The 25,814-nt window shown below is 56.8% G+C and overlaps 2 protein-coding genes across 2 annotated transcripts; both read right to left on the bottom strand.

The window, feature by feature from the left end:
• Positions 1–11,233: 11,233 nt before the first annotated feature.
• Positions 11,234–17,168, bottom strand: Cbx4 (chromobox 4). The gene is made up of 5 exons (XM_021639796.2): positions 16,909–17,168; positions 16,709–16,752; positions 15,536–15,601; positions 13,578–13,644; positions 11,234–13,367 (listed from the first exon to the last, which is right to left on the bottom strand). The coding sequence occupies exons 1-5, from the start codon at positions 16,975–16,977 to the stop codon at positions 11,958–11,960; spliced, it is 1,656 nt and encodes a 551-aa protein (XP_021495471.1). The 5' UTR covers positions 16,978–17,168; the 3' UTR covers positions 11,234–11,957.
• Positions 17,169–17,220: 52 nt separating this feature from the next.
• On the bottom strand, positions 17,221–22,920 carry LOC110549915 (collagen alpha-1(I) chain-like). Its single transcript, XM_021639406.1, has 9 exons — positions 22,902–22,920; positions 21,566–22,104; positions 20,646–21,476; positions 20,097–20,278; positions 18,651–18,834; positions 18,258–18,412; positions 17,688–17,827; positions 17,465–17,623; positions 17,221–17,312 (listed from the first exon to the last, which is right to left on the bottom strand). The coding sequence occupies exons 1-9, from the start codon at positions 22,918–22,920 to the stop codon at positions 17,221–17,223; spliced, it is 2,301 nt and encodes a 766-aa protein (XP_021495081.1).
• Positions 22,921–25,814: the final 2,894 nt, after the last annotated feature.

Raw genomic sequence — 25,814 nt, 5'->3', positions numbered from 1 at the left:
CCCTTTCTTTTTCTTCTCTACTTCCTTTCCTCAACAAACAGCTCATGAGATCTTTGCAGTTCTAATTCCTGGGAAGAGACTGGTGAGCGAAACCTACGGGGACTAGCTTTCTTGGTGTTTATGTTCTTAGGGAGGTGGGTGTGTCAGATGAGGGCTGTGTGGATCAGTGTTTGTCAGCTTCACAGCAACTATAGTCATCTGGGAAGAGGGAACCTCAGCTGAGGTTCTACCATCAGACTGACTCAGAAGCAAGTACGCCATTTTCTTGAGTAATGATTGATGGAGGAAGGGCCCAGGCCTCTGTGCGTGGTGCCAGCCATGGAGAGGTGGTCCTGGGTTACACAAGACGGCAGGCTGAGCAAGGGATGCAGAGCAAGCCAGAAAGCAGCATTCTTCCATGGCCTCTGCTTAGGTCCCTGTCTGCAGGTTGCTGCTTGAACCCCTAGTTCGGCCTCCCTCAGGGATGGAGTGTGACCTGGAAGTGTAAGACAAACAAAACCTGTCCTCTCAAAGTTGGTGCTGGTCACAGTGTTATCATCGCAATAGAAACTAGGACAAGGACTACCACTCCAAATGAAATAAAAGAAGCTAACAAACAGAGTCTGCTTTAGGCCAGGGGTGTGGGCAGTTTCTCTCAAGAGGCAGAATTTTGGAGACTGAATCACAAGAATGGAGCCAATTTTAGGGAGCTCCTGGGGCCAGAGTCACCAGCCCCAGGGCACAGAACTTCTGAGAGCACAGAAGGCGGCACAGTCGGCCAGGTTTACCAGCCCACTAATCCTTGCTCTGCCACATCCTGCTTCTCTGGGCCAAAGGAAAATGTTGGACTCAGATAGGTGGGAGGAGCTGGGATGTGCGGGGGGGAGAGGGGGGGACTAGGCCCTTTGTGCTGAAGCCTTCGGGTGAAGGGCGGGAGCGTGTGCTCCCAAGAGCTGCTAGGTACTTCCAGGTTGACACCTGTTGAGCTCTGGGTTCTGAGCTTCTCCCAAGTAGAGATATTCTTAATGACTTCTCCAGTTCAGTCTGTGGGTTCCCGGGCCAGCGTTTGTCCCCAGCCCCTAAAAACAACAATCCAGGGCTGGAGAATGGCTCAGTGGGTAAGAGCCTGTATTGGTTTTGCAGAGGATCTAAATTCCGTTTCCAGCACTAGGAGACTGGACATCTTTGGCTTCAGAGAGCATCACATTCACGCACACATACATAGAGCAAAAAAAAAAAAAAAAGATAACAATTTCTTAGAAATCTCAATCAATACCAGGCATAGGTGTACACACCTTTAATCCCAGCACTCGGGAAGCAGAGGCAGGCGGGTCTCTGAGTCTGAGGCCAAACTGGTCTACAGAGCAAGTTCCAAGACAGCTAGGTTTACACAGAGAAGCCATGTCTCAAAAAACCTAAACAAACAAACTCAAGAGCCAGGTATGACAGCACACACCTTTAATCCCAGCACTCAGGAGACAGAGGCAGGTGGATCTCTGTGAGTTTGAGGCCAGGGTTATTACATAGAGAAAACCTATCTTGAAAAGAAGAAGAAGAAGAAGAAGAAGAAGAAGAAGAAGAAGAAGAAGAAGAAGAAGAAGAAATCTCAATTGAGTATTTTGCTAACTCATGGAAATGATGCAAAACTGGTAAAAAGAACTTCTGTATATTGTTGTTTTGTTTTTGAGGTGTTAGAGAGCCATTTCAGGGCCTTGAGCTTCCTAGACAAATACTCCACTACTGAGCTATGCTCAGTGTTTGGTTTTTCTTTTGTAATTGTAGTGTGTATGTGTGTGTGTGTGTGTGTGTTTGCTTAATGCATGTGTATGGACACATGGGCCACGGCATGTGTGAGGTCAGAGGACAACTTTGTAGCATCAGTTTTCTCCTTCTGCCTTTATGTGAGTTCCAGGGACTGAACTCAGGTCTGAAGATTGCTGTTGTTTTAGTTACTGTTTTATTGCTGTGAGGAAACGCCATGGCTGATGCAAGGAAAGCACTTAACGGGGGCTTGTTCACAGTTTCAGGAAGCTCGTCCATTCTCGTCAGATGTGAAGAAGACAAGCATGGCTCTGGAACCAGCTGAGAGCTTTATAGCCTCACCCACAGGCAGCCAGCGGAGTCACTGAGCCTAGCGTGGGCTTCTGAAAGCTCAAAGTTCACCCCCAGAGGCACATCCCCAACAAGACCACACCTCCTAATCCTTCCCAAACAGTTCCACCAACTGGGGACCAAGCATGTAAAATATGACCCTATGCGGGCCATTCTCATACATGGCTCCCATACATACATTCTCACCATACATGGCAAATGTCTTTGCCCACTTAGACAGCTTATTGGCCCGCGTGTGTGTTTTAGGTTGCGCTGTCACTGTGTGACACACATCTGTCTTCAGTTGAGAGCTTTTACGATCTTTTCCTCCAGGTTGTTTCTAAGCTCAGAGCACTCTCCTAGGGGACCATGGTACAACTATTAAAATCTAGCTGTTTGCATGCACCCCAGTTACCCCAGTTCATGTTTAAAACATGTCAGCTTCCTTAGGAGCATCCTGTGCTGTTAGTTCAGGCCTCCTGGTCCCAGAGCCAGGCCCGGATGTGAGAATACCTGCTCTCCGCGGGGCAGAGCCTTGCTCGCTCCGTCTTTCTCCCACTGTGCACGGCCTCCCTGCCTTTGCAGCCTCTTCACTCCTGGCAGGAAGCCCGCTGCAGTGGCATGCCCTTCTCTGTGATCATCCCCAGGAGACTCAGTCTCTTGGACTCTTCCTTCTCCCCATCTTGTTGCAGCCTTTGGACCCCCTGCCTGGCCTGCTTTTGTTTCTTCCCTGTTTCTACCTCTCTCTTTCTGTTGGGATCACACACCACTTCTTGTCCCAGCTTCCCCAACCCATTGTCCCTCCACCACTTTTTTAAAAAATTTATTATATTTTTATTTATATGGTGTGTGTGTGTGTGTGATATCCATGAGAACAACTTGTAGGAGCCTTCCACCAAGCTGGACATAGGTATCACCCTCAGGTCTTCAGGCTTAGCAGCAAGCACCTTTGGCCACTTAGCCATCTCACCAGCCCTCCCCCTCCCTTCTCTCCCAACCTCCTGTCCCTCTTCTCTCCTCCCTCTCCTCTCATCCCCTCACCCTTATCTCCCCTCTTCCTTCTCTTTCACTGCCCATACTCCGCATACTGCCTCCTCTCTCCTCTCTCTTTTTGTTTCATTATCTCACTTTCCAGTTTTTCTCTAAAATACGCCCTACCAAAGGCCAAGGGTCACTTAGACAGAGCCTCAGGAAAACAGTCACTAATACATTCTCTTGGTTTGTACCTCTTTCTTGTGAGGAATCAAAGGGAAATGTGAAGCTATCTATAACAACGGGGCCTTGGTGGTGGCACGCCTGCCAAGGCTGGGACCTCAGCCCCTGGCACGGGCTTTGGGGGAGAGGCCCTCTCCCATACCCAGCTGTCAGTGGGCCACCCATAGATGCTCTCTCTCACAGCAGAGGGTACACAGACCCCAACTCCCCCCCAGGCTGAGGCTGAGACTCTGTCATTGGTCAGGCAGGACTGAGCAAACACTGCATTTCTGTGAAAGCCAACCAACTTAAGACTCCGAGGTCAGCAGGTTCTCTCTGCCTCAAGAAACAGGACCCACGGTGGTCTGCTCCCCAACTTGGTGCTCACTAGATTCGAAGAAACCCAGACCTTTGCGTCTGCTCTCTAGGTTCAGCACAAAACCACAATCCAGAGAATCCAGACCACAGTACTGTCCAGGAAATGTGGTCTTACTCCGCCGTGACGCTGGGTTTGAGAGATCATTAGAGGGAGTGAAGTGTGCTTTACACTGGGACCCAGACAGCTCCTTGTACACAGAGAATGACCTCTGGGGTGACAGTCATAGTTCACCTTGAAGTGGACTCTGGTTTTGAGGAGCCTCAGTTTCCCCATCTGTGCTCTCTAAACTTCACCATCACTGTCAGTGGGCTGGCCCTTTCCCATTGGCGGCACAGGCAGCTTCATCCACCCTCCACAAAGCTGTTCTTGCTCTGGCCTGCTTGGGAATACCATGATTATTCCTGTGTTTGTGTGTGTTTCTCTCCTGGACCAGCCTTGGGGACTTTCCACCCTTCCTGTTCCTCTACAGACATTTGTTTTCATCTGTGGAACGAGACATCATCAAGGACAGTGCTAAGCAAGAGACAAAGAAAAGAGGCATTCCTGGCCACCCAGCTAGTCCTTCCTGCTGGCCTATGCTGGGCAGCCTCAGTTCCACAGCAGTAGGGGGTTAGCAGGGAACAGCCTGAGGCCAGGGTACCCTCTTCTGTGCCTTTTTGGGTGACATGGCTCAAGAAATGTAAGAGCCACAAAGGCCAGGAAAACTCAACACCCAGTCTCTCTTTTTTGCAGCTGAGCAATCCAGGGACCAGGCAAGGGGCACAATGGCTTCTGCAGCGTCAGAGCAGAGACCAAATCCCAAGGCTTTCAGCTTCCACTTTGCTGCGTCTTCATCCGTCTCCCTTGGCTTCCCAGCTTGCAAGCTGGATAATTCTCATCCCCAGACCTGTTGGCAGGCCAGAGGAATAACTCACGTGAATCAAAAGCAATTTGCAAACATAAATAATTTTCAGTGCCAGGAGAGGAGCCGGCGGGAAGATGCATGTCAGGCAGAGGTGAACACAGCTGGTCTGGAGTCTCCTTCACCCTGCAGGGTCCTTCCTCTGCCCTTTCCAGCTTTGGTGGGAGGTGGGGGCAGAGCAGCATAAACAAAGCAGGAAATAGCTATCCACACTAAATGCTTCTATGCTGTCCATAGGAGGGGCTCCTCCCTACCGTCAGCCTTTTCATGTTTTTTTTTCTTTCTTTCTTTTTTTTTCTAGTCCTACCATCTCTAGAGGCTTCAAGAAGGAGTGGATGGTCCTCTGCACACTTAGGAATCCGAGGCTTCCTCCCCAAAGGCTGCAGTTCCCTTTGTCCTCAACCCACAGCAGCACACAGCCTGAGAGAGTGGAGGGAACACCAGTATTTGTGGACTTCATTTGCTCGCAGCATCGTATTCCAAGGAAATTGCACACACGGCTGTTCTTCAGTTTGGAGCCTGCTTCAGGGATCTGAACTGACAGCACAGGAACATTCTCTGACTATGGAGCGCTGTCTGCTTCTGTCTTTAGGACAGGATGGCCCACCCTGCCCTGACAGTGAGCGGCACAGCCTCTCTTCAGAGGCTTCGAAGATAGCAGAAGTGAAGGTGGAAACAAGCGTTTTGGAAGGCCCAGAGCATTAAACACAGCTTTCCAAAGCCCACCCCAAGAGGCTGTCTGAAGCAGAGAGAAACAATGAGAAACCAGACACCATGGAATTAGTGAAGAATTTCTCAGATGAAACAGGAAAGGGAGGAAATCCAGGGAGGTTTACAGGGCACCTGGCGCAGGTTGAAAGGCTGGGAGTGGGGGAGTGTTTGGTGACATTAAGCCCCATGACGTGGTGCATTTGAAAGGGTCCTCCACCAAGGTGTGGAAGGAGAGAAGTTCTAGTGCAGCTAGTGCCGATGTCACCCTCCTTCAGCCCTGAAAGAACACACAGGTGCACGCATGCATGCTGGCTCATCATTCTAGAACATACTTCAGTAATGCCAGCTCCCTGCCCCAATCTAGGTGTGGAAACACGCAGACAATTGCAGCTACCGTGCAGCGGGCTCCGTGTTTCAGGCCCTACGCACACAGCTCAGCGTGCTCACCTGAAAACAGAAGAGTGTATGTGCACATATGCAGAGAAGGGGTGGGGGAGGATGTCCTTCAGCCTGGGTCACACATCCAAACTGCCTCCATAAGGATGACTTGGCTGCCCTGCTGTGTGGAAATTAAACCACAGCTCCTCTTGCATCTTTCTCCAGGATTATCCTTAGGGTCTGTTTCCCTAAATTCAATTACTACATAATTACCTGGAGCCTCAAGAAATCCTCACAAACCACTCAGGTGGAGTGACGGGGTGGTGGGACCCAGAGCAGCTGAGCACAGCATGTGCCTAGTGGGGAAGAGACGGGCCTGGTGTCTTTGGGGAGCTGAGCTGCCCGAACCAGGGCTTCTGGGCAGCGCTTGCTCAGGTGCTGTTAACATCTGAGGCCCTGTCACAAAAGCATGTGGAACTTGACACAGATAGACACATCCTTGAGGTGTCAGACTCTAAGGGCTCCTGTTAATAGCTGTGTACAGGACTGGAGAGAAGGCTCAGCAGCCAAGATGGCCTACCGCTCCTGCAGAGGTCCTGAGTTTGATTACCAGCACCCAACACGGGTAGCTCACAATTGCTTATAACTCCAACCCCAGGGACTCTGATGGATCTAGCCTTGGCAAACATACACACTAAAGAACACACAGAGACACACACACAAATAAAAATAAACTTTTTTTTTTAAGAGCTACATGCAAAGGGCTTGGGGTGTAGCTCAATTGTTACAGTGCTTATACAAAACCCTGAGTTTCACCCCCAGCACATGTGATGGCCTATGCCTGTAATGCCAACATTTGAGAGATAGAGACAGGAGGATCAGAACTCAACAGAAGTTTAAGGACACCCTTAGCTATATCGTGAGTTTGAGGCTCCATGTGAAGAGAGAGCAGCAGCATGAAAATACCCGGAGTGACATACAGACTCTCTAAGAGCTTCAAGCCTCCTTAGCAGGGGTTCTCATCCTTGAGGGTCAAATGATCCCTTCTGAGGGGTCACCTAAGACCATCGGAAAACACAGATATTTACACTACAATTCATAACAGAAGCAAAATTACAGTTATGAAATAGCAACAAAAATATCTTTTTTTTTTCCAGTTAGGGTTTCTCTGTGTAGCCTTGGCTGTCCTAGACTCTCTTTGTAGATGAGGCCGGCCTCAAACTCACAGAGGTTCACCTGCCTCTGCCTCCCTGAGTGCTGCTGGGATTACAGGCATGCGCCACCACACCCAGCTGAAACAAGAAGGGTCACAGCATTGAGAAGGTTGAGAAGGGATGCAAAGCCCAGAGATACCTGTAGGTTAGCACGTGCAGCTGCCGGTGAGTCATGGGCAGAGGTGGCAGGTTGACAGTGAATGGAGCTCCTAGGGCAAGAGCCATGTTGGAATAATCTACAACTTCAGAAGGGTGATGGGGCCCGCACCTACCTTTGAAGTGCCCGATGACAGACTCTGGGAGAAAGAGAACGGGACTGTGGAGAACAGGTGTAGATCTCGGACTCTTACCCTCTGCCTGGCTCCTGGACTTGGGACAGGTTAGCCACCAAGCTTTCATATTACCTGCAGAGCAGAGACAAAAGCCACTTCAGGGACATGAAGGAATAATAATCCCCTTAATGTGCACGGTTTGTATGACGCTACCAATATTAACTTATCACTTACTGTGAAGGAAAGGGACAGCGGTGGGGAGTGGGGGGGGTTCTGAACCAGTGGCCACAGGAAGTAGAGAACTTGTTTCAAAGAATAACAGTCTTCAGTAGGGATTTCCTCTTGAGAGTCTTCACCTCAGACACACAGCAAGCGCTGTCACAGGAGCACAGAATCCACTCGCTCCAAAACACAAGAGGTCCTGGCTTTGCTCTAGGATAGGTTTGCTGTGGGACCCTCATCCTAACTCTGCAGCCACAGTATCATTCACAGCCATCCTCCCAGAAGGACTGAGGTGCCTGGGACATCAGCATTCCACCTGAAGGGAACAGGGACCGAGAACAGAGCTGAGGGGTGCAGCGTAGAGGGGAAGCGGCCTAGGAGGTGACATCTCTATTCATCTGTCGCTTGGTTAAGCCAGAACAGCAGACCAGAAACCGTTGAGAGACTTCGAATTTGGCGTTGGGTATTTTGGCTAGGCCATCTTTTCGGCCACCAGAAAAAGGCCCAGGAAGGTAAAGAGTTTTGGGTAAAGGCAGTAGACACAACAACTAGGTACTTTCTGTCTTCTTGAATGTCCCAGACATTTGGTGACAAAGTATCTAATCTGGCCCTTCCCAGGGTCTTCATCTTAGAGTGTCACACACGCTCAGAGTTCCCACTTCACCCCCAATCACAGCTGAGGGCCACTTGACTACACATTCAAGGTCATTATCATAAGCACCCGTACAGAACTGGAGCCTTAAGGCCCCTGTGCCTCCCTACTGAGATGTCCCTGTGGGCAGGGGCTGACGCAGTGACTATCTGGGACTGAAAGTGCTTCCAGATCGGTCTAGGGTACTCAGCTAAATTTCAGCTTCACCTAAAATAGCACATTTTTCTTGGCTTTAGAATTATGTCTCAAATATTTCATGGGACATACACGTGCTAAATATTATTCATTGTAGAGATGGGGCTGTAGTTCAGTTGGTAGAGAACCAGCTTAGCAGGCAAGAAGTCCAGGGTTTGGTTGCCAGCGCTGCCTAAAGCCAGGCATGATGGGCATGCCTATGATCTCAGCTCTCAAGAGGTCGAAGGAGGAGGAACAGAATGGCAGAGTCGTCCTCTGCCGTGTGTGTGTGTGTGTGTGTGTGTATTACTCAGCAGTTGCAAGCACCAACTGATGTCTTAGAGGACCAGGTTGGGATCCTAGCACCCACCAACAGCTTGCAACACTCTGTAACTTCAGTTCTGGTGTCCTCCTCTGACCTCTGCAGGCACCAGGCCCAGAGGTGGTGAACACCCACACATAAAAGAAAAAGAAACACACCTTTTAAAATACCCGTTTATTTATTTACATACATATGCTACTCAGATTGGACTGAGAACCCTAGAGTTTTATTTGCTTGGCCTGACGACTCTGGACCCAAACCATGCTGGATCTGTGGGATGCCCCCAACTTGTGTGTCCAGGGATGAACGTGGCTCTTCTGGAAGTGAGCTGAGAGAGCTAGATCAGTCAGGCTGGCTGCAGGCAGGAGGCTTCAGAAATAACCCTGCCCTTCGCTCTTGCCTGTGTTTAGCTTAACCCCACAAGAATGGCTCATTTGGAGGGGAAAAGGACATCTGAGTGTGCAGAATGCAAAGCTGGCCTTCTCTCCCTTGAATTTGAATTCTCCCCCTCAGAGAAAGAGAGAGTTTGCAACCAACAGCTTATAAAGTGCTGGCCGGAGACCATCCACGTGGGGACAGCTGGGCCTTCTGAACCCTCCCTGCCCGGATCCCTCTTAGAGGAGGAACTCTGTTTTCGTTTCTTGGAAGTGTCTTCTCAGACCAGCACCAAGGGTTCAGAGTACAGACCGCTAGGGGCCTCTCTATGCAGGACTGGGATCAGCCAGTTTGGTTCCAGAACTGACACAAGAATTAGGCAATGCCCATCAGGACCTCAAACCTGTGTCACAGACAGTTGTCCTTCTGGGGACCAAATAGACCATGACGTTTAGATGGCACATGGGACATCTAAGGAACTCAGTAAATGACAAGGCCTTGTCCCTTCTAGGACAGAAGGGTTCTTCACAACAGGCCTGAGCACCTTACCTGCTCCCTTGGACCTTCTGACTGGGGCACCAGGTCTGCCCAGGTCACCTCACAGGCCCTGCACCCATACCCAGCTTTCAAGGCCTCAGGGCACCTGCACACTAGGCTTTTCCAGGAGGAGCAGCCTAGGGTCCCTCCCTGTCTTCTAAGAGTGCCATCTTCTGACTCTTCCTCCCTTCTCCCCAGACTTGGCAGAAGAGCGGCCACCTGGGGGGGGGGGGGGGGCTGGACTGAACTCTCCAGGCTCTACCTCTGCAGATCTGATCAGGAGTGCTCTCGTATCCGGGGTTTTCAGTTCCCATGAACTGGAAAAGCAGGGGCTGAGGTTGCTGCCTGGCACGGGCCTTTGTGCACCAGCCGGTGAAGGACAGGCCCAATTCTAGCGCTGAGCAGGCGGGTTGCCAGAAGCAAGATCAGCCTCCTCCGCTCCCAGGGTGGCAAAGGGCGTTCTTTACACAGAGGGGAGGGGTTTAACCCACTCTGAAGGGGGCTCCCAGGGACGGGGTAGTGGGAGGGACCATCCACAAAAGCCGGGGCTACAACTCCCAAAGGCTTTTTTTTAAAGCGGTTCTCTTCCCTTCCCTCCTCCCCTCCCCTCCCCCGCCCCGCACCCCTCCCCCAGCCCCAGCCGCTGATGGCCTGCAGCCAACACTGGCCACTCCACGAAGCCAGCCTCCCGCCCTCTAGGCCTTCTTCTTCATCTCTTCCCCAGCCTTCCCCAAACTCTGCCCATGGAACTACCTCAGCAACCCCACACACACACTCCCCCGCCCCCGCCCCCACCCCCACCCCCTGAACCATGATGCCATCTTCCGCTCTGGTGCCACTTTAGACTCGGCCCTCGGTCCCGGCTGAAGCTTTGCAAGCAAGGAGAAACCTGGAGCTCTCTAGATTCCCCAGGCCCGAGGCCCCAGGGCCTGCTTAGCCACCGAACCAGGAGGAAGATCGCTGTGTCTGCAGAAAGCCGCCGGGCCCGCCGGTAGCTTCCTGGCCCCAGCCGCACCCCTAGCCTAGGGCCCGTTAACCCCTTTCTTCCCTTCTCCAACCACACCTAGCACCTCAGCCTTGACACCAAGGGGACGGGCAAGCAGTGGCAGCTCACACAGCTAAGGAAGTGAGGATGGCAAACCAGACTCAGCCGGCTCGGCACCCCTCCCAAATCAGCCAGCAGAAGGCCCTCGGTGTCCTGTCCTGTCCGTGTGCACCCCCCAGCCCCTCCCGGCCACCACTGCACTTCATTTGCTCCAGCCACGGCCTTTGGCCTGGTGGTTTCCCGGGAGAGAGCCTGGCAGCAAAAGGGCCTCCTCCGCTTAAGGGGGGGGGCGGGAACAATGCCATCGAGGGACAGCCCCAAAGAGTTGGGGTCCACTCCACTAGTATCTTGGCCCACAGCTAGGGGGGCTGAGAAACTTTTTGGGACCTGGCTTGGGGGGCGGGGCGAGGGTCACCAGCAAGAGAAACAGGATCTAGGAAGGGGGACACACCCGCTGCTCACCCCTGCACCATTTCTCCACAACCCAGAAGTTGTGGGGTTAGCCCGCTCCGTGGGCCCCGCTGGCCAGAAGCCCTGGGGAGTAGGGTGATTTTGGTAGATTCCCCCACCCTACCCTTCCAGTCCAGCACCTCAGCACCTCTTGCCAACCTTCCAAATGAAGTTGCTGCTCTGGAGACACCAGACCCCCACAGCTTGGCTTGTGCAAAGGTTTAGCTCTGGAAAGACAGTCTCTCTCCATGTGACCTAGGCGGAAGTGGGGTGAGAGAGGAACCATCCCCCTCCCCCCAACTTCCAATATCCCCCTGAGCTAGTCTCAGACAGCAGATTGCACCTTCAACATCTCCATTTAATATTTACATTCAAGCAGGTAATGATCGGAAGCTTATAGTTCAGACATTTCTATAGCAGCAGGTTCTAGAGAGCTCTTTAGCCTTTTAAACAAACTTTTTTTTTTTTGCACATAGAAACAACACACCCATGTGTACAGTATCAAAAAATATATACCAAGGTTACTGGTGTCGCAGTTCCTGGAGAGGAAATAAAAATCAAAATACTGAATGAAGGGGAAAGAAAAGGCCAACTGAAAATAGTCTCTGATATAGAATATAACATGATCTAGAGGAAACTCCATAAATCTAGGTTTTTATATTTCAATATATAAATACCTACAAATAAATATATATATATACCAGCTCGAGGGGGGAGTCGGGCCTTCTGAGCTCAAACAATACATTTCAAGAATAACACCACGTACAAACTGGAGTAGAGTCAGCACTTGACAAGTCGACGGTTAAAATATAATACTATAACTCTGAGACCGCCTGGGGACTTCGGGTCAGTTCTGGTGGTCCACAGGGAGGGGCTCGGGTCTCCTATGGGGAAGGGAGGGGGCGGCGAGACCGCAGGCACCGCGTGGAAGGAGACTGGGAGGGAAGGACAGCTCGGTCGGGACCCTAGGAGTGAGCAGGGGCCTGGCCATGGCAACTGCGCTCTTCTCCTCGGGGACCTCGGAGACCGCAGGCGCGAGTCCCGGCGGCGCGACTCCCCCGCTACACCGTCACGTACTCCTTGAAAGTGACGGTGAGGCAATTCGCCGTGACGTCAGTGATAATTATATTCCCAAAGAAGGGCTTGAATTCGCTCAAGGGCTCCGCCGGCTCGTCGTGGGCCTCGGCCGGAGGCTTCTCCGCCGCGGTGGCCGGCGCCACGACGGCCGCCAGCGCCGGAGCCTCGGGCTTCACCTGGAGGGAGCTGGGCGGCTCCCCCGCGTCGCTCCGCATCTTGACACAGCGCAAGTCTATGGGCTCATCCAGGTCCGAGTCCAACAGGATGACCTCGGGCTGCGGCAGCGCGGCTGCGGTGGGGGACACGGTGGCGGGGTGCTCGGAGGCCGGGCTGCCCGCCAGGCAGGTGGGCGTGCTGATGCTGCGGGCGGTCAGCCGCTTCTTGCAGGGCTCCCGCTCGCCGTGGGTCTCGGAGAGGCAGCGCTTGCGCGCGTGGGAGAGGTTCAGCCCCACCGTGTGGTGGTGGTGGTGGTGATGGTGGTGGTGGTGGTGGTGGGCGGGTGGGTGTGAGCTCCTGGCTGGGTCCCAGGCCAACAGGTCTGGCTTGGTGGTGAGCTGCAGCGGCTGCTCAGCGAAGGCCTCCTTGGTCGGGGAGAGCTTTCGAGACCCTAGGTCCTGGGGCTGCGGGTCCCCCGCCACCAGCGCCTCCTCCTCCCTGCGCTTGCCCGGCGCTTCAGCTTTCTTCTCCTCGGCACCGTTGGCTGCCTTTTTAAAAGTCCTGTCGGCCTGCGAATGGCGCTCCTCCGCAGCGCGCTTCTTGTGGCTGGGGGAGCGCGCCTCGCCCTCCGCCGCCTCGCCCGACTTGATCTTCACCGCCTGCATGCCATTCTCCATATACTTGCTCATCACGATAACGATCCGCCCGTTCTTGTTCTTGTTCTTGACGATTTTCATCTTGCCCCCAATGCCATTGCCAGCCACCGCCTCCTTAGGGGCTGGGGTCATGCCGTTGGGAGGCCCCTTTTCCGAGCCCTTGCCCGGAGCTCCTGCCCCTCCCCCTAGGGGCTTCACCGCCCCGAGGTAGCCTTTGGCGGCAGAGCCGTGGGCCCACTTGTCTGGAGGGTGGCTCTTGGAGCCCAGGTCTGGGCAGGTGGGGCTGGGTGCCTCCTTGTGGCCGCCCTGGTACTGCAGGTCGTACATTTTGGGGTCTGGCTGGTAGGGGTGGTGTTTCTTGCTGTTCAGCTGATAATAATACTTGCCGCTCTTCCCCGGTGGCGGCGGCTTGCCCGACCTCTCCTTGCTGTGTGGCTGGTACTGATGGTGCTTCTTGCTGTTGAGCTCATACTGGTGGCCCTGGCCCTTGCCCTGAGTGCCCAATTCCAGCTTGGCACGGTTGTCAGCTGAGGAGTCTTGAAGCCCAGTCAGGACATTGGAGCGGCGGGCAAAGGTGGGTACCTGAGGGGGAGAGAGGAGGAGGAAGGTTGGCCCTGTGGCATGCCCGGAACATCAGGAATGCTCCAGCTCCCACGGGCGGAAGTTGCATCCTAGGGGCTCAGGCCAGAAGTTGCAGCCATTGGGATGCCCCCCAGGAACTGTAAGTAATCTGGGAAGCAACGTTTAGGGAAGGGCTTGTGCTGGGAGGCCAGGACCAGCTCAGTTATTCACCTGCACCACCAGTGGTTTGGGCTTGGGTCCTCTCTTGCGGTATCCCATCAGCTGCTCCTGCCGTTCCCTGGGGAGGGAACAGTTGCAAGGTTAGTGTCCTCAGTCTTCCTTTGCTACTGAAAGGAAGGAACCAGTTGAAGACAGAGCGCGGCCTATGCTGGCAGTTGGGGACCTTCCCTAAAGTCCCACGTAACACTCCCACCTCTTCTGCGGAAGGGGTCCCCTGGGTGACACCGGGTGAAAATCCCCCTCTTCCCCGCCTGCTGCGAGCCTGCCTCGATGTCCAGGAGACTGCAGCTCGGGGCCTGTGGGAGGGCAGGGAAACAGGAGGTGTGTGCTGACCTCCCGGCCCCTCCTGGCCAGAAGTGTGGACACTAACCACCTCATTATGATTCAGATAGAGAGAGCCATGGCCGGCAGAGGGGGGAACTCCTTTTCTTAACTGGCTGGCATCAAACAGGGGACTTCGCCCTTGTTTACACAGCGGCAAGTAAGCCAATTAGGGCTGGGGATAGGAGCTGCCTCTAAGGCTAGGGTCTAGGCAGGTTCTCAGCCACCTGATGAACTAGAAGTGGCACTACCCGCCCCGAGAGCCAGTGGGCGGGGCGGGCAGAGTGGCCCTCGGAAGCTCCGCCTCCTCCTCGGAAGCACAAGTCCCTTTCCACCCGGATTCCCACATTAACGCAGTTCACGGTGGGAGAGCGCCAGTCACCACCGAGTTCACCTGCTCTGGCCACCCAGAGTGACGGGCTGCCCCAGGCCTGCCCAGCCTCCACGAGCCAGCCACCCCTCCAGAGCTTGCCAACATTCTGGATCAGAGACCCACTCTCCAGCTCCTCGGGTCGCCACCCCCACCCCGAAGCCCCCAAGCCAGCCCGGGGAGTTCTGCCATGCCCTGGGGCCGGGTTGGGGTCTGATTCCAAGGTTGCGTGGCATTGCAACAGCCTGGATTATGGTTCTCCGGGGACCCATTATGCAACATGGCATCAGCCGCTGACATGGTGACAGAGTGCTGAAGTCCCAGGTGAGGTCGGGCAGGTTCCCCGTCCTACGCCCTCTGTGTCCCGGGAAAGCAACTTTAGCTCTTGGGGTCTGGCCTTCACGGTTTCAGTGGCAAATGCACCACAGGAAATACTTCAAAATCTAAGAGGGACGGAAGGCTGCAGGGTGGTGCGGCCCTGAGGACTCCTCCCCTCCTCCACGCCCTTCCCCCTCTACCCTCTAAAACAGAGAACCACAGCCACCAGCGGTGAACCCAGCTGCAGCAGCTGCGTGGAGTGCATCTGTTTGCAGGAGGATGGGCACACCCCCCCCCCCCCGCCCCAGGCAGCGCTCACTCGTGCTCTTGGGCCAATCTCCCCCTTGATCCAATTGGGGGATCTGCCTCACCAAATACAGCAGGGAGGGCTGTGAGAGGCTCAGGGTCCGGGCAGCGTCCATTCACTGCCACCCCAGCTCCCCGGGCCTTGGGGTCTAAGGCCTTGTCAACTTTTATCCGGCTGCCAAGAGGTTAAGTTCAGTTCCATGACGTTCGGGGCGGTTTCACAATGCCAGCTCCTTCAGAGCTGCCCCGCGAGGTGCCAGTGCCAAGCGGGCAGTGGCTGCAGGAAAGCAGCACCTAGACTCCGGGGGTGGGGCTCCCAGGCTGCCCTGGGGGGGCCACGGGGATTCTGGTGCTCTTTTCCAGGGCGGCCCTAGGGTCGCCCCCGGCACTCTTCCAGCAGTTCCCCCAAATCTAAACCTACCTTCCCCAGCCCTTCCCTGCCCCCACTCCTAAGCTGCAGCAACCGCCAAGGACATTGCTTAGAGAAGCCGAGGCCGCAGCCTTGCCCATCCGGGTTTGTTGGGGGTGGGGCTCCTGCCTGCCCCCTCCCACCCCTTCCCCCTTCCCAACTGCTGCAACCCGCCAGCCTCTCTCCCAGCCCCACCTGCGGCCAGAGCACGCTAGGGGCACTCACCTGTTCTGGAAGGCGATCAGCAGCCGGGGATCCAAGATGTTCTCCTCTGGTTCCCACGTGTTATATCTTGCAAGTGAAAGGGGGGGGGGGGGGAACAGTGTAAAAAAAAAAAAAAAAAAACAGGTTGGGGAATGACATAAGGCCCTATGTGGCTTCCTGAACCAAAAGCTGCGGCTATGGAGGGGAGACAGTAGGGTTTTGAAGGCCTAAGGCGGTCCTTGAGTAACCCCCCAAGTTAAAATAAACACGCAAGGGCAGGAAGAAAGGGGGTGAGGAAAATGAAACTAGCAGTTTATTTTGCAGTCGTCAAGAATTTTAAGCATGTTACTGTGACGTGTTCCAAGGCCACTTTCCTCTCCAGGAACCCTTCGTGCAAGCAGTCCAAAGTCGCAGTCCCCTCCTATCCCCAGTCTCCAGTAGGGCTTCAGCCGGTCTGCACTGGACCCCTAATCCGATAACCCGCAGCCCAGTGGCCTCCCCACAACCCCTCAAGGCCCAGGAGACCGCTGTCACTGGCAAGCAAACCCCAAATACTCAGCAGTACAAAAATATGCCTCTCTCTCTCTCTCTCTCTCCCCCTCTCTCTCTCTGAGTGTGTGTGCGTGTGTGTGTGTGTGTGTGTGTGTGTGCCTGCGCCCGTCTCCATCCGGTGCCTTCGCATTTCAAATTAAAGAAAAAATTCCCCACCAAAAGAGCCGCAGTGACAGTCCCCAACATTTTCTGCCTTTTTTCTTCCCTACCCTGCACCACCAGGAGGGAGTACGCACACAATTGCATTTTCGTCGCTTTTTAATTTTTTTTTCGGTTTTGCAATATGGAGCCGTTCGGTGGAGGGAAAGGGGAAAGGAGCCATTTTCTGCTGCACATCAGTCAGTGCCTGCGCCCTCCCTCCCTCCGCCGGCCTCCCGGGCTCGGCCCCGCGTCTCTCCAGCTCCTCGGGCTCCTTTTAGCGCATAAATTAGTGATGGCATTTCCCGGAGAGCGGAGCACAACACAGGGCGCCCGGCTCGGGCTCGGCAGCTCGGCTTCCCAGTGCCTGCCACCGACTTCCCCACCCCCTCCTCCCTCCACCCCACCTCCACCCCGCCTCCCGTCCCCCACCACCCCACCAGCTCCACGGGTCCGCCGGCCAGGGCGCCTGGTGCCGGGGCACCCGGCCCCGCCGCCACTTACTTGGGGGACCAGCCTCTCCATTTCACCAGATACTCCACTCTGCCCTGTGGGGGGGTGCGGGGGGGGGAGACAGCACTCCATCAGCTTCCGCGGGATCCCCGGCTCCGGCCCGCAGCCTCCCCACCCCCTCCGCGCCTCTCGCTCGCGGCTCCCGCCGCCGCTCCCGCGCCTCGGCGCCGCCACCCGCGCGCCACCCCTACCTTGCGGATCCGCTTCTTCTCGATGCTCTCCACCGCGAAGACGTGCTCGCCAACAGCTGGCAGCTCCATGGCCGAAGCCGAGCGCGCAGGGGCGCGAGCGGCCGGCGCGGCTGCAGACACCGCTGGCTCCCGCCGGCGCCCGACGCGGTCCCGCGCGGGGACCTCGCCACACGCACTGCCCCCGCCGCCGCCGCTCGCCCCTCCGCAGCCCGGCCGCCGCCGCCGCCCGCACCCGCCCGCTCTCCGCCCGCGCTCGCTCAGACAACTGAGCCCGGGCCGCCGCGGCACGAGAACTCATGCAAATCCCGGACGTCAGCGGGCGGGGCCTCGCAGGGCCCAGCTCGGCGTCAGGGGGCGGGCCGCGCCTCGGATTGGTGCAGCCCGGCCTACCGGAGGGCCCCGGCCTGGGCGGCAGGGGAGGGGGAGGAGGGCGCGGGAGGAGGCTGGGGAGGAGGAGGAGGGCGCGCGGAGGTGCAGGGGAGGGATCTGCGAGCTGGGAAAGTGAGCTGCGGCCGCGGACCAGAGGTGTGTCTGCCTGGGCGGCCAGGGTAGGCACCTTGGCTGGGCCCGCGCCGAGCCGCAGCCGTAGACTCGGACCTCTCCCGACCCCACCCTCGGCGCCGTTTCTCCCGCGGCCCGGGGATCCCTGCTGGGGGCCACGGAGGCATCCGCCACACTTTCCAGTTGCTCCCAACTACGTCCGTCCGGAGGGGCTCTGGAAACACAGGGGACTGTCCGGCAGGGGGCGGAATCGAGGCTGGGGCAGATTACGCCCCCACCCTTGGTGCCCACCGCCTCGCCCCGCCCCGCCGGGCTCCTGGCATTTGGGAAGGCGAGGAAGGGAGAGAAAGGGTGAGAAGACTGAGGACTTGGAGGAGGCAAGGAGCACGGAGAGGCGAAGGCCAGGACAAAGGAGCAGCTGGCCCGGGGCATTAGCACTCAAGATCCTCAGCAGAAAGGGCTCTGAATCCGATCCCACCCAAGATTCTAAACGGTCCCTAATTTACACTTGGCCTATTCATTCGCGGGGAAGGGGCAGTTTTTAGCAAGTCCCCGAGTGTAAGGGGCTTGAAGGAGCGGGGGGGGGGGGGGGGGGAGGGAGGGAGGGGAAGGGAGGGAGAGGGAGACTGCCCGGAGGTCCAAGGGGCCTTCTCTGGGGGTTCATGGAAGAGTCTCAAAAGAAGTAAGAGAGACCACGAAGTTGAGGGGTGCTAGCTGAGTGAGCCTCGAGAAGGGAGGGGAATGGAATGGCCAGAGAACCCCGCGTTCTGCGAGATTCCCGCCCGGGTCTCTGACAGCCAAACCCTGCTGACGCAGTCATTGGAGCCCTAGAGTGTGAAGTTTAGCACCTCGGAGCCGGCTCGCCCGCACACTCAGGGGTGTTCAGCTCTTGCGTCCGGCTGGGGGAGCTGCTGTGCCAGATGTGGCCTTCCGAGGGCGCCCCCGGTGGGCCCGCGAGTTCGTCGGGGTCGTGGTGGGTAGACCTGACAGGGAGCATGCCATTCTAAGTGGGAGGGGTAAGGGTGCGCCTGGGCTGCGGTGTGTCCCGGCCCCAGCTCAGGGCTCTTGAAGGACATGGAGCAGGAAGCTTGCGCAATCCCTTGGCTGAGCGTCCACAGAGACAGAAAAAGCGCAAAAGAGGGGAGTGGATCGAGGGAGGGGGAGGGCAAGGAGCTGTCCCGGTCTCTGTCTCTGCTTTTATTGCGTCCCGGGACGCCTGGCGAGGACTCGGCTGAGCCGACCTGAGGAGGGCCAGTGCCCCAAGCCTCCCAGGACCCCAGGGAAAGTCTTCGGAGGGTTCGACGTTGCACGCGCAGGTTGACGTGCACAGCCCACGCTTCTCCACCGAGCGACACTGGCTTCCGTGGTTGCTTAGAGGCAGCTCTCTCGGGGCTTACTCCCCGGGTTGAGGAGGAGGGCTGTCTTCTGGAAGCAGGGGGAGAGGGCTCGGTGTGCAGCGACTGGTATCTGACTATCCCGAGGCCCAAACCTAAGCGTCCCGAGAAAGGGAGGGCCGCAAGATGTGATGTGTGTGACCACCCTCGCCCCAACTTTTGGGGTCACCTCCTACTGAATTTGGGTGTTTCCCCACCTTTAAGGTGCCTAACGTGTGCTTCTGTGGTAAAACTGTGGCGGGACAGCTCAGTGGGAAGGAGAGCGGTCCTCGAGGTCGCGGCTGAAGATCTGGGTTCAGCAGGTTCCCTCACCCTGAGCTACCCAGGTCTTGGTGCCTTCGGGAGGTCTACAGCAGCTTCGCGCAGGCCAGTCCCTCAGTCTGGGAAACGGCGCTTCCCGACATTACTGGTCTCTCTACTCGAAAATCCCCAGGAAAATCTGTTTACTCTGGGTGTTTCCTGCATTATCCAGAACCCGGCTCAGGGGAGGGCAGGCAGCCGGTGCAGCCCGCCCGCCCCTGGAGGAGGGCCGTGCTGGCCTCGCTGAGTCCAGGGGCCCTCAGGGGCCCAGATGTGGACCTTAGGGGCCGCCGAGAGGAACTAGGTGACCCGGCACTGGGTTTGCACAGGAACCACTCAGCAAGCTTGGAGAGGAGCTCACATTCTCTGGCACAAAGGATCTTTTCTGGAATCGCACACGGTCTGATCAGAAGAACCTCCAGGTTCCCTAACTACGGAAGAAGTCTCCTGGAATCACGTCAAACATGGACAACCCCTTCCCCTGCACTCCTGCTCGCCACAGGCCTTCCCGCGGACAGCCTGAAGATGGCTTTAACAGAGAAGTGCCAGCCAAGGCGGAAACACTCTTCTCTCGCGCAGTTATTTGTCCTGGTGGAGGGTGGGCACATGACAAGAGAGCGGCTCTCCAATCCCCGTCCTGACCTGCAGCCGGGTCCTGGCTCACCCCTCACTGGACGGCTGGCAAAGAGGGCAGCTCAGATCTATCAGCCCGAATAAGAGGCTGGGAGGGGGCCGGCCAGAAGCTCGGGGGTGGCCAGTGAGGTCACCTGCTGTGCCCAAATCCTTCTTAGAAAACCTCCCCTGGGACGGCCCCTACCGTCCCAACCCCTGTCTTGGCCCCTCCGAGGGAATCACAGGAGAGACTGACTTCAAAGCCGGGATTCCCAGGGCCTTCTCCTGGGGCCCCTGTCCTCAAGCGGGGATGCCCGGGGGCCCCGCGGGAACCTCTACAAGACCCCTTAATCCAGTGCATTTGACGTCTCCCTTCCACACCGGGGCCGGGGGTACTTTTGTCGGCCCTGCTGAGAAGCAGAAGCCCTCCGGATATCACCGCGGGCGGGGGCCCCCAGGGGCCTCCAGGGGCCCCCGGAGAGGAGCGACGTTCCCTCGTCCAGCAGTAGGTTCCGGCTTCGAAGGGCAGGGCAAAGGAATCGACCCGGGGGAGGCCGGGAACTCTTTAATGACCCAAGATTGGAGAATGGTTCCTGAGAATCCAGTCTTGGAACAAGCGTGACCCGCGCCGACCGGGGGAAATAAACCTCTTAAAGGCGCCGTCTCGGTGAAGGGGTTTTCGGTGCCCGGGAGGTTGCGGTGTCGCCACCCTCTGCCCCAGCTCTGGGCTCTGTTGGGAAGAGGGGGCCTGTGGCTCCCGGACCAGTTGGCCCGGGTGGATTTCAGCCAGCCAAGGGGATTTCAGTGGGAATGACTCCCAAACTGCGAGGGCTCTTTTCCTTGGCACGTCCTTAGCAGGGAAATCTTTGACTTGAGCGCTGACGTTGGTAAAACTGTCTCCAAGCGGCAGCTCAGCTTAGGGGAGCTGACCCGGTGGGGCTGCCGGGGTGGGGGGCGGGAGGGAGGGCGCGCGGGAGCCCCCCACCCCTTCCCCTGCGCGCTCCGGGAAGGACGGCTTTGTTTATGCGGGATCTCCTCGACGCGTCCCCCGCCCCCGCTCTCGCCCCTTCTCGCACCGCCCGCGAAGGATTTGTTTTCATCGGCGCCGCGAAGCCCCTGACGTCCCCCGGTCCCACTCCAAGAACCGCGTGGCGCTGGGTCCGGGGGTGCAGAGAGACCGGGGCCGGCCGCGTTCACGGGCGGGGCCGCGGGCTCAGGGGGCCGGGGCAGCGAGCAGTGGCCCTTTGGCAGGACCTGGACACCCTCGGGGCCACACAGGCCCTGCGGGGCCGTGCCTCCGCATTGCGACACGCCGGGGTCGCAGGCGCCGAAGCGGGACGCGTGGGGGGCTGCGGCGTCCGCCGGCCCATCCTTTCCCAGCGTCCGGAGGCCTCCCCAGGCTGGCCCGAGGCGCCCACCGCTTCCCACTCCGCGCTCAGTCGCCAGGCTCCCCCGGCCTGGAGATCCGCGCCCCCGGGACCATATTTCATATGTGATCGCTAAAGCCGACACAACCGCCCACCGCCGCGGCTGCCAGCACGCGCGCACAACGGCCTCGGCGAGCCGTGGGCTTTTGATTTGGATTTTGTTAGCTCGGGGCCCGGCCGAGGGCCCGGTCTGGCCCGGAGGTGCTCCCCGACACACCCGCCCCTTGCCTTTTGCTCTCGGGTGCCCCCGTCGCGCGCCCAAGCCCAGCGGGGCCCGCGCGCAGGCCAGCTTTCTTTCCTCTTCCTCCCCCCGCCCCCCAGCCCGGTCTAGCTGCTGCAGCCAGCCCCGGAATGAAGCGAGAATCGCTCCGGCGGACCCCGAAGTGATCGCCAGCCGAGGCGCCGCCGCCTCCCAGCCCCCACCCGCCTCCCTAGCTGCGGCCTCCCGGCGCGCACAGGGTTAAGCGCGCGCCCGAGGGGGTATTTGGAGCCAGGGTGGGCGAAGACGGGGAGCCGGGTGCGGCAAGCACAGTAATTGGGCTCGCTTTCGTCTGGTTTCCCCAAAACCCGGGGCAGAGGGGCGGGGCGGGGCGGATCGGAAAGGCCAGGCGCGTCTCCACCTCCCCGGCTGGCCCGGAGCCCGGTCTGGCCGCGGCCCGGAACCGCGAGGACGCTGCTCGGAGGCCGCGTCCTGCGCAGCCCGGGCGGGGGAGGGGGCGGAGGCGAAGGCTGGGAGCCCCGGCTGCGCGTCGCCGCCCGCCGATCGATCCCCCGGGGCGGGAGCGCAGCGGGCGGCACCGAACACCTGGGGGGGGGGCGTCCCGCAGGACCCGGGGCCGGGCGAAGGCGGTGCTCGGTGGCGCTGCGTGGCGGCCAGCAGGGCCCAGCCAGCCGCCTGGCCCGCACGGAACGCCTTGGGCACCCCCCACCTCCCAGCTCCACACTGCGTTCGTCGGACTGGGCTTTGGAGAGTTCCTAATGTGGCCTGGGTGCAACTTCGGCCTTCCCTGTGGCGCGCCCCCAACGACCCGCGTCCAGGCCCCACCCCCACGCGCGATGACGACGTGGTGGGACGTGGTCGCTAGTCCAACCTTCTGGCTCCCCTGAATCCTGAAATGCGTGGCTGTCCCCTTCATTCTACTCCAGAAAGCGAGTGTCAGTCAAGAATTCCCCTGCCCCGCTCATTTCGCAAGGATGTTTTTCCGGGGGGGGGCGTGGTCCCCTGAGGACTCACGGGGCCCCGCTCGGCCCCTCACCTACCCGCTCCAGGGCTGAGTGGTCGAGCTGGGGCAGGGGCGCAGAGGCCTGCACTTGCTGAGCCCTCCCCTAGGGGGCGGGCTCCTCTCGGGCTGGTCCGCGGCTCGTAGATTGCCCCAGCAGTGGTTGCCGGGCTGAGTCTCTGGGGGAGTGTCTCGCTGTCCCTGGGGTGGCTGAGAAAACCTCGAGTGCCCTGTCTCCTGTACTCCGCCCCGCCTTCGCACTCCTGAACCTTTGGATAGAAACAGCCATCTTCTGAGAGACTTTGAACCCTGAACACCCAGGACTAAACATATCTTAACCGAGAGCTCCTGTTCCTGCTGAGCCCCTGACCCCCGACCCCGGCTCGATGCCCTTCTTCTCAAATGTGAGTCTCCTGAGAGGCAAGCATCCATTGTTAAATTGGAAGCCTTCAAAAGAATCCAAGGCACCACTGCACCCTTGTTCTGTTCTCAAATGAACTAGGAAGAAGCAGAAGGTTCCTGAAGGGAGCCAGACTTACAGGCAGCCGAGGAGGTCATGGGCGAACTGGAAAGCGGCAGCTGGTAAACGAAGCCTTTCTAAAAGAAGCCTAGCCGGGTGTGTGGCGCCGATCTCTAATTTCAGCAGTTGGGAGGTTAGGCAGGAAGAGCCAGGAGTTCAAGGTCAGCCTGGACTACATTAGACTCCATCTCAAAATAAAGTGTATTTTCCCTCCCTGTGGCTGCTTCCTGCTGACTGTTCTTGAGACTGGAGCCCCACGAGGTACCCTAGGTGTGGGGAGAGTGACCCCAAGACTTAAATGAAGACAATGACCTTGAGAAGGATAGGGTGTGGACCAGCCTGTACCCCTCTGGGTTTTATTTATTTGTTTTGAGCCAGGGCCTCGTGAAGCCTCGGCTGCCTCCACCTCCTGAATGCTGGGAGTACAGGCCCGGGCCATCACATCCAGCTCCAGACGATGTCTTGAACATTATTTATAATCACTGGGTGACCTTCCAGAGAAAGCTTGGTGCCTCTAACCGTCGTCGCCGGCTGTAAGGAATAGCATGAGAGCAGCCAGCTCCTGGTGAGGAAAAGCCCGCTCCGACAGGGAGCCATCCTGCAGTCTTCCCGACAGGCCTCCGTTGCCAGCGCTCGGCCCACCATGCTGAGGGGCAGAGCAGATTTCTGGAAATGTTTGCTTTTTTTGTCACGCACGGTCCCGTGTAACTCAACCTGGCCCTAAACTGTGTAATGGAGACTGACCTTGACCTCTCAGCCCTCCTGTCCCTGTTCCCTAAGTGCCAGGGTTATAGTTGTATAGCACTGTACTCGACTTTGTGCAGTGTTGGGATCAAATCCAGGCAGTTGTCATGCTACAAAAATGCTCTACCAGCTACATTCCCGGCCTTAGCTTCCTCTATTGTGGTTTTGTTTGGTTGCGACTCTATAGCCTTGGCTGACCTGGAACTCACCACATAGAGCAGGCTGGCCTTGAGCTCACGGAGATCAGCCTGCCTTTGCCTCCCGAGTGCTGGGATTAAGAGTGTGCACCACCACACTGGGTCGTAGTACACATCTTTAAATTGACAAGTTTAAAGTTTGCAGTAGTCGCTCCATGGTGGTGCATGTCTGCAATCCCAGCTACTCAGGAGGCCGAGGCAGGAAAAGCTTCATTCTACTTTATTTTATGTGTGTGTGTGTACATGTGTGTGCATGCGTGTGCCTAAGTGTGTGTACGTGTGTGTTCAGTGCCCGCAGAGGCTAGAGAAGATCTGGATCCCCTACTCCTGAAACTACAGGAAGTTGTGAGTCACTGGATAAGGGAACTTAGCCAGGTCCTCTGGAAGAGCAGGTGGTTCTTCTTAACCGCTGAGCCATCTCTCCAGCCCCTGAGTCGAGAGAATCTTAAATTCTTTCCTCTCCTCCTCCTCCTCCTCTTCCTCCTCCTCCTCCTCCTCTTCTTCCTCCTCCTCCTCCTTTTTTTCTGAGGCAGGGTTTCTCTGGGTAGCACTGAGCAGTCCTGGAACTCGATCTGTATGTAGGCCAGGCTGGCCTAGAACTCAGAGATCTGTCTGCTTCTGCCTCTGCCTCCCAAGTGCTGGGATTAAAAGTGTGGCCCACCACTGTCCTGAAAGAATCTTAAATTCAAGGCCAGTTTTGGAAATTAATCAAAACTTGTTATAAAAATAAATAACCACACACACACACACACACACACACACATAGGTACATAAACAAGTAAGCTGAGGATGTAGCTCAGTGTCAGGGCGCTTGTGGCATGGAGGAGGCCCTGCATTCTCCCAGCAGTGGAAAAAAAAAGTGGCACTGTGTATACACAGCACAGCTTACAATCTTCAGAGTGGTGCTGTGTACACAGCTTACAGTCTTCAGAGTGGTGCTGTATACACAGCTTACAGTCTTCAGAGTGGTGCTGTGTACACAGCTTACAGTCTTCAGAGTGGTGCTGTGTACACAGCTTACAGTCTTCAGAGTGGTGCTGTATACACAGCACAGCTTACAGTCTTCAGAGTGGTGCTGTGTACACAGCTTACAGTCTTCAGAGTGGTGCTGTATACAGCACAGCTTACAGTCTTCAGAGTGGTGCTGTGTACACAGCTTACAGTCTTCAGAGTGGTGCTGTATACACAGCTTACAGTCTTCAGAGTGGTGCTGTGTACACAGCTTACAGTCTTCAGAGTGGTGCTGTGTACACAGCTTACAGTCTTCAGAGTGGTGCTGTGTACAGCACAGCTTACAGTCTTCAGAGCGGTGCTGTGTACAGCTTACAGTCTTCAGAGTGGTGCTGTGTACAGCTTACAGTCTTCAGAGTGGTGCTGTGTACAGCACAGCTTACAGTCTTCAGAGTGGTGCTGTGTACACAGCTTACAGTCTTCAGAGTGGTGCTGTATACAGCACAGCTTACAGTCTTCAGAGTGGTGCTGTGTACACAGCACAGCTTACAGTCTTCGTTTTCCAGTTAAGCTCGAGCACTGTCACACCCCTCTGTGCACTTGCAGCATCTTTCGTCTTCCCACAGTGACATCCCGTCTTCATGAAATACTCATCCCTGCCTCCTACACCCTTGCCTTCCCCATTCTCCATTCCCTCTGCGTACTTGACTTTTTTTTTTTCTGGAAAGACTTCTTTTATTTTATGTATGTTTTGCCTGCATGTGGCATGTATCTTGGTATCTTTGGAGGTAGGAAGAAGGAAAGGGATCCTCTGGAACTGGAGCTACAGGTGATTATGAAGCATGTGGCTGCTGGGATACGAATCAGCGTCTTCTGCAGGAGCAGCAAATGCTCTCAATCACAGAGCCATGTCCGGCACCAGGTGCCATTCAGGCACCTGACAGTTGTAAGGCCTCCTATAGGTGGAGTCCCATAGCGCTGCCTTCCTGTGTGCTGGCTACGGCTCCCTTAGCATTTTCTATGTTGCAGCAAGTGTCTGA

This window comes from Meriones unguiculatus, chromosome 7 (genome assembly GCF_030254825.1).
Source record: "Meriones unguiculatus strain TT.TT164.6M chromosome 7, Bangor_MerUng_6.1, whole genome shotgun sequence".
Taxonomy (NCBI): Eukaryota; Metazoa; Chordata; class Mammalia; order Rodentia; family Muridae; genus Meriones; species Meriones unguiculatus.
The sequence above is the reverse complement of the archived record's forward strand: the minus strand, read 5'-3'. Positions and strand labels throughout refer to the sequence as shown.

Coding starts and splice junctions, on each gene's coding strand:
- Cbx4 (XM_021639796.2), bottom strand. CDS start 16,977: ATGGAGCTGCCAGCTGTTGGCGAGCACGTCTTCGCGGTGGAGAGCATC. Junction 16,753..16,908: donor AGAAGAAGCGGATCCGCAAG/GTAGGGGTGGCG, acceptor ACCCCCCCACAG/GGCAGAGTGGAGTATCTGGT. Junction 13,645..15,535: donor CTGATCGCCTTCCAGAACAG/GTGAGTGCCCCT, acceptor TTCCCTCCCCAG/GGAACGGCAGGAGCAGCTGA.
- LOC110549915 (XM_021639406.1), bottom strand. Junction 18,835..20,096: donor CAAAAGTACCCCCGGCCCCG/GTGTGGAAGGGA, acceptor CCCTGCTTCCAG/AAGACAGCCCTCCTCCTCAA. Junction 18,413..18,650: donor GGGGCACTGGCCCTCCTCAG/GTCGGCTCAGCC, acceptor CCTCCCACTTAG/AATGGCATGCTCCCTGTCAG.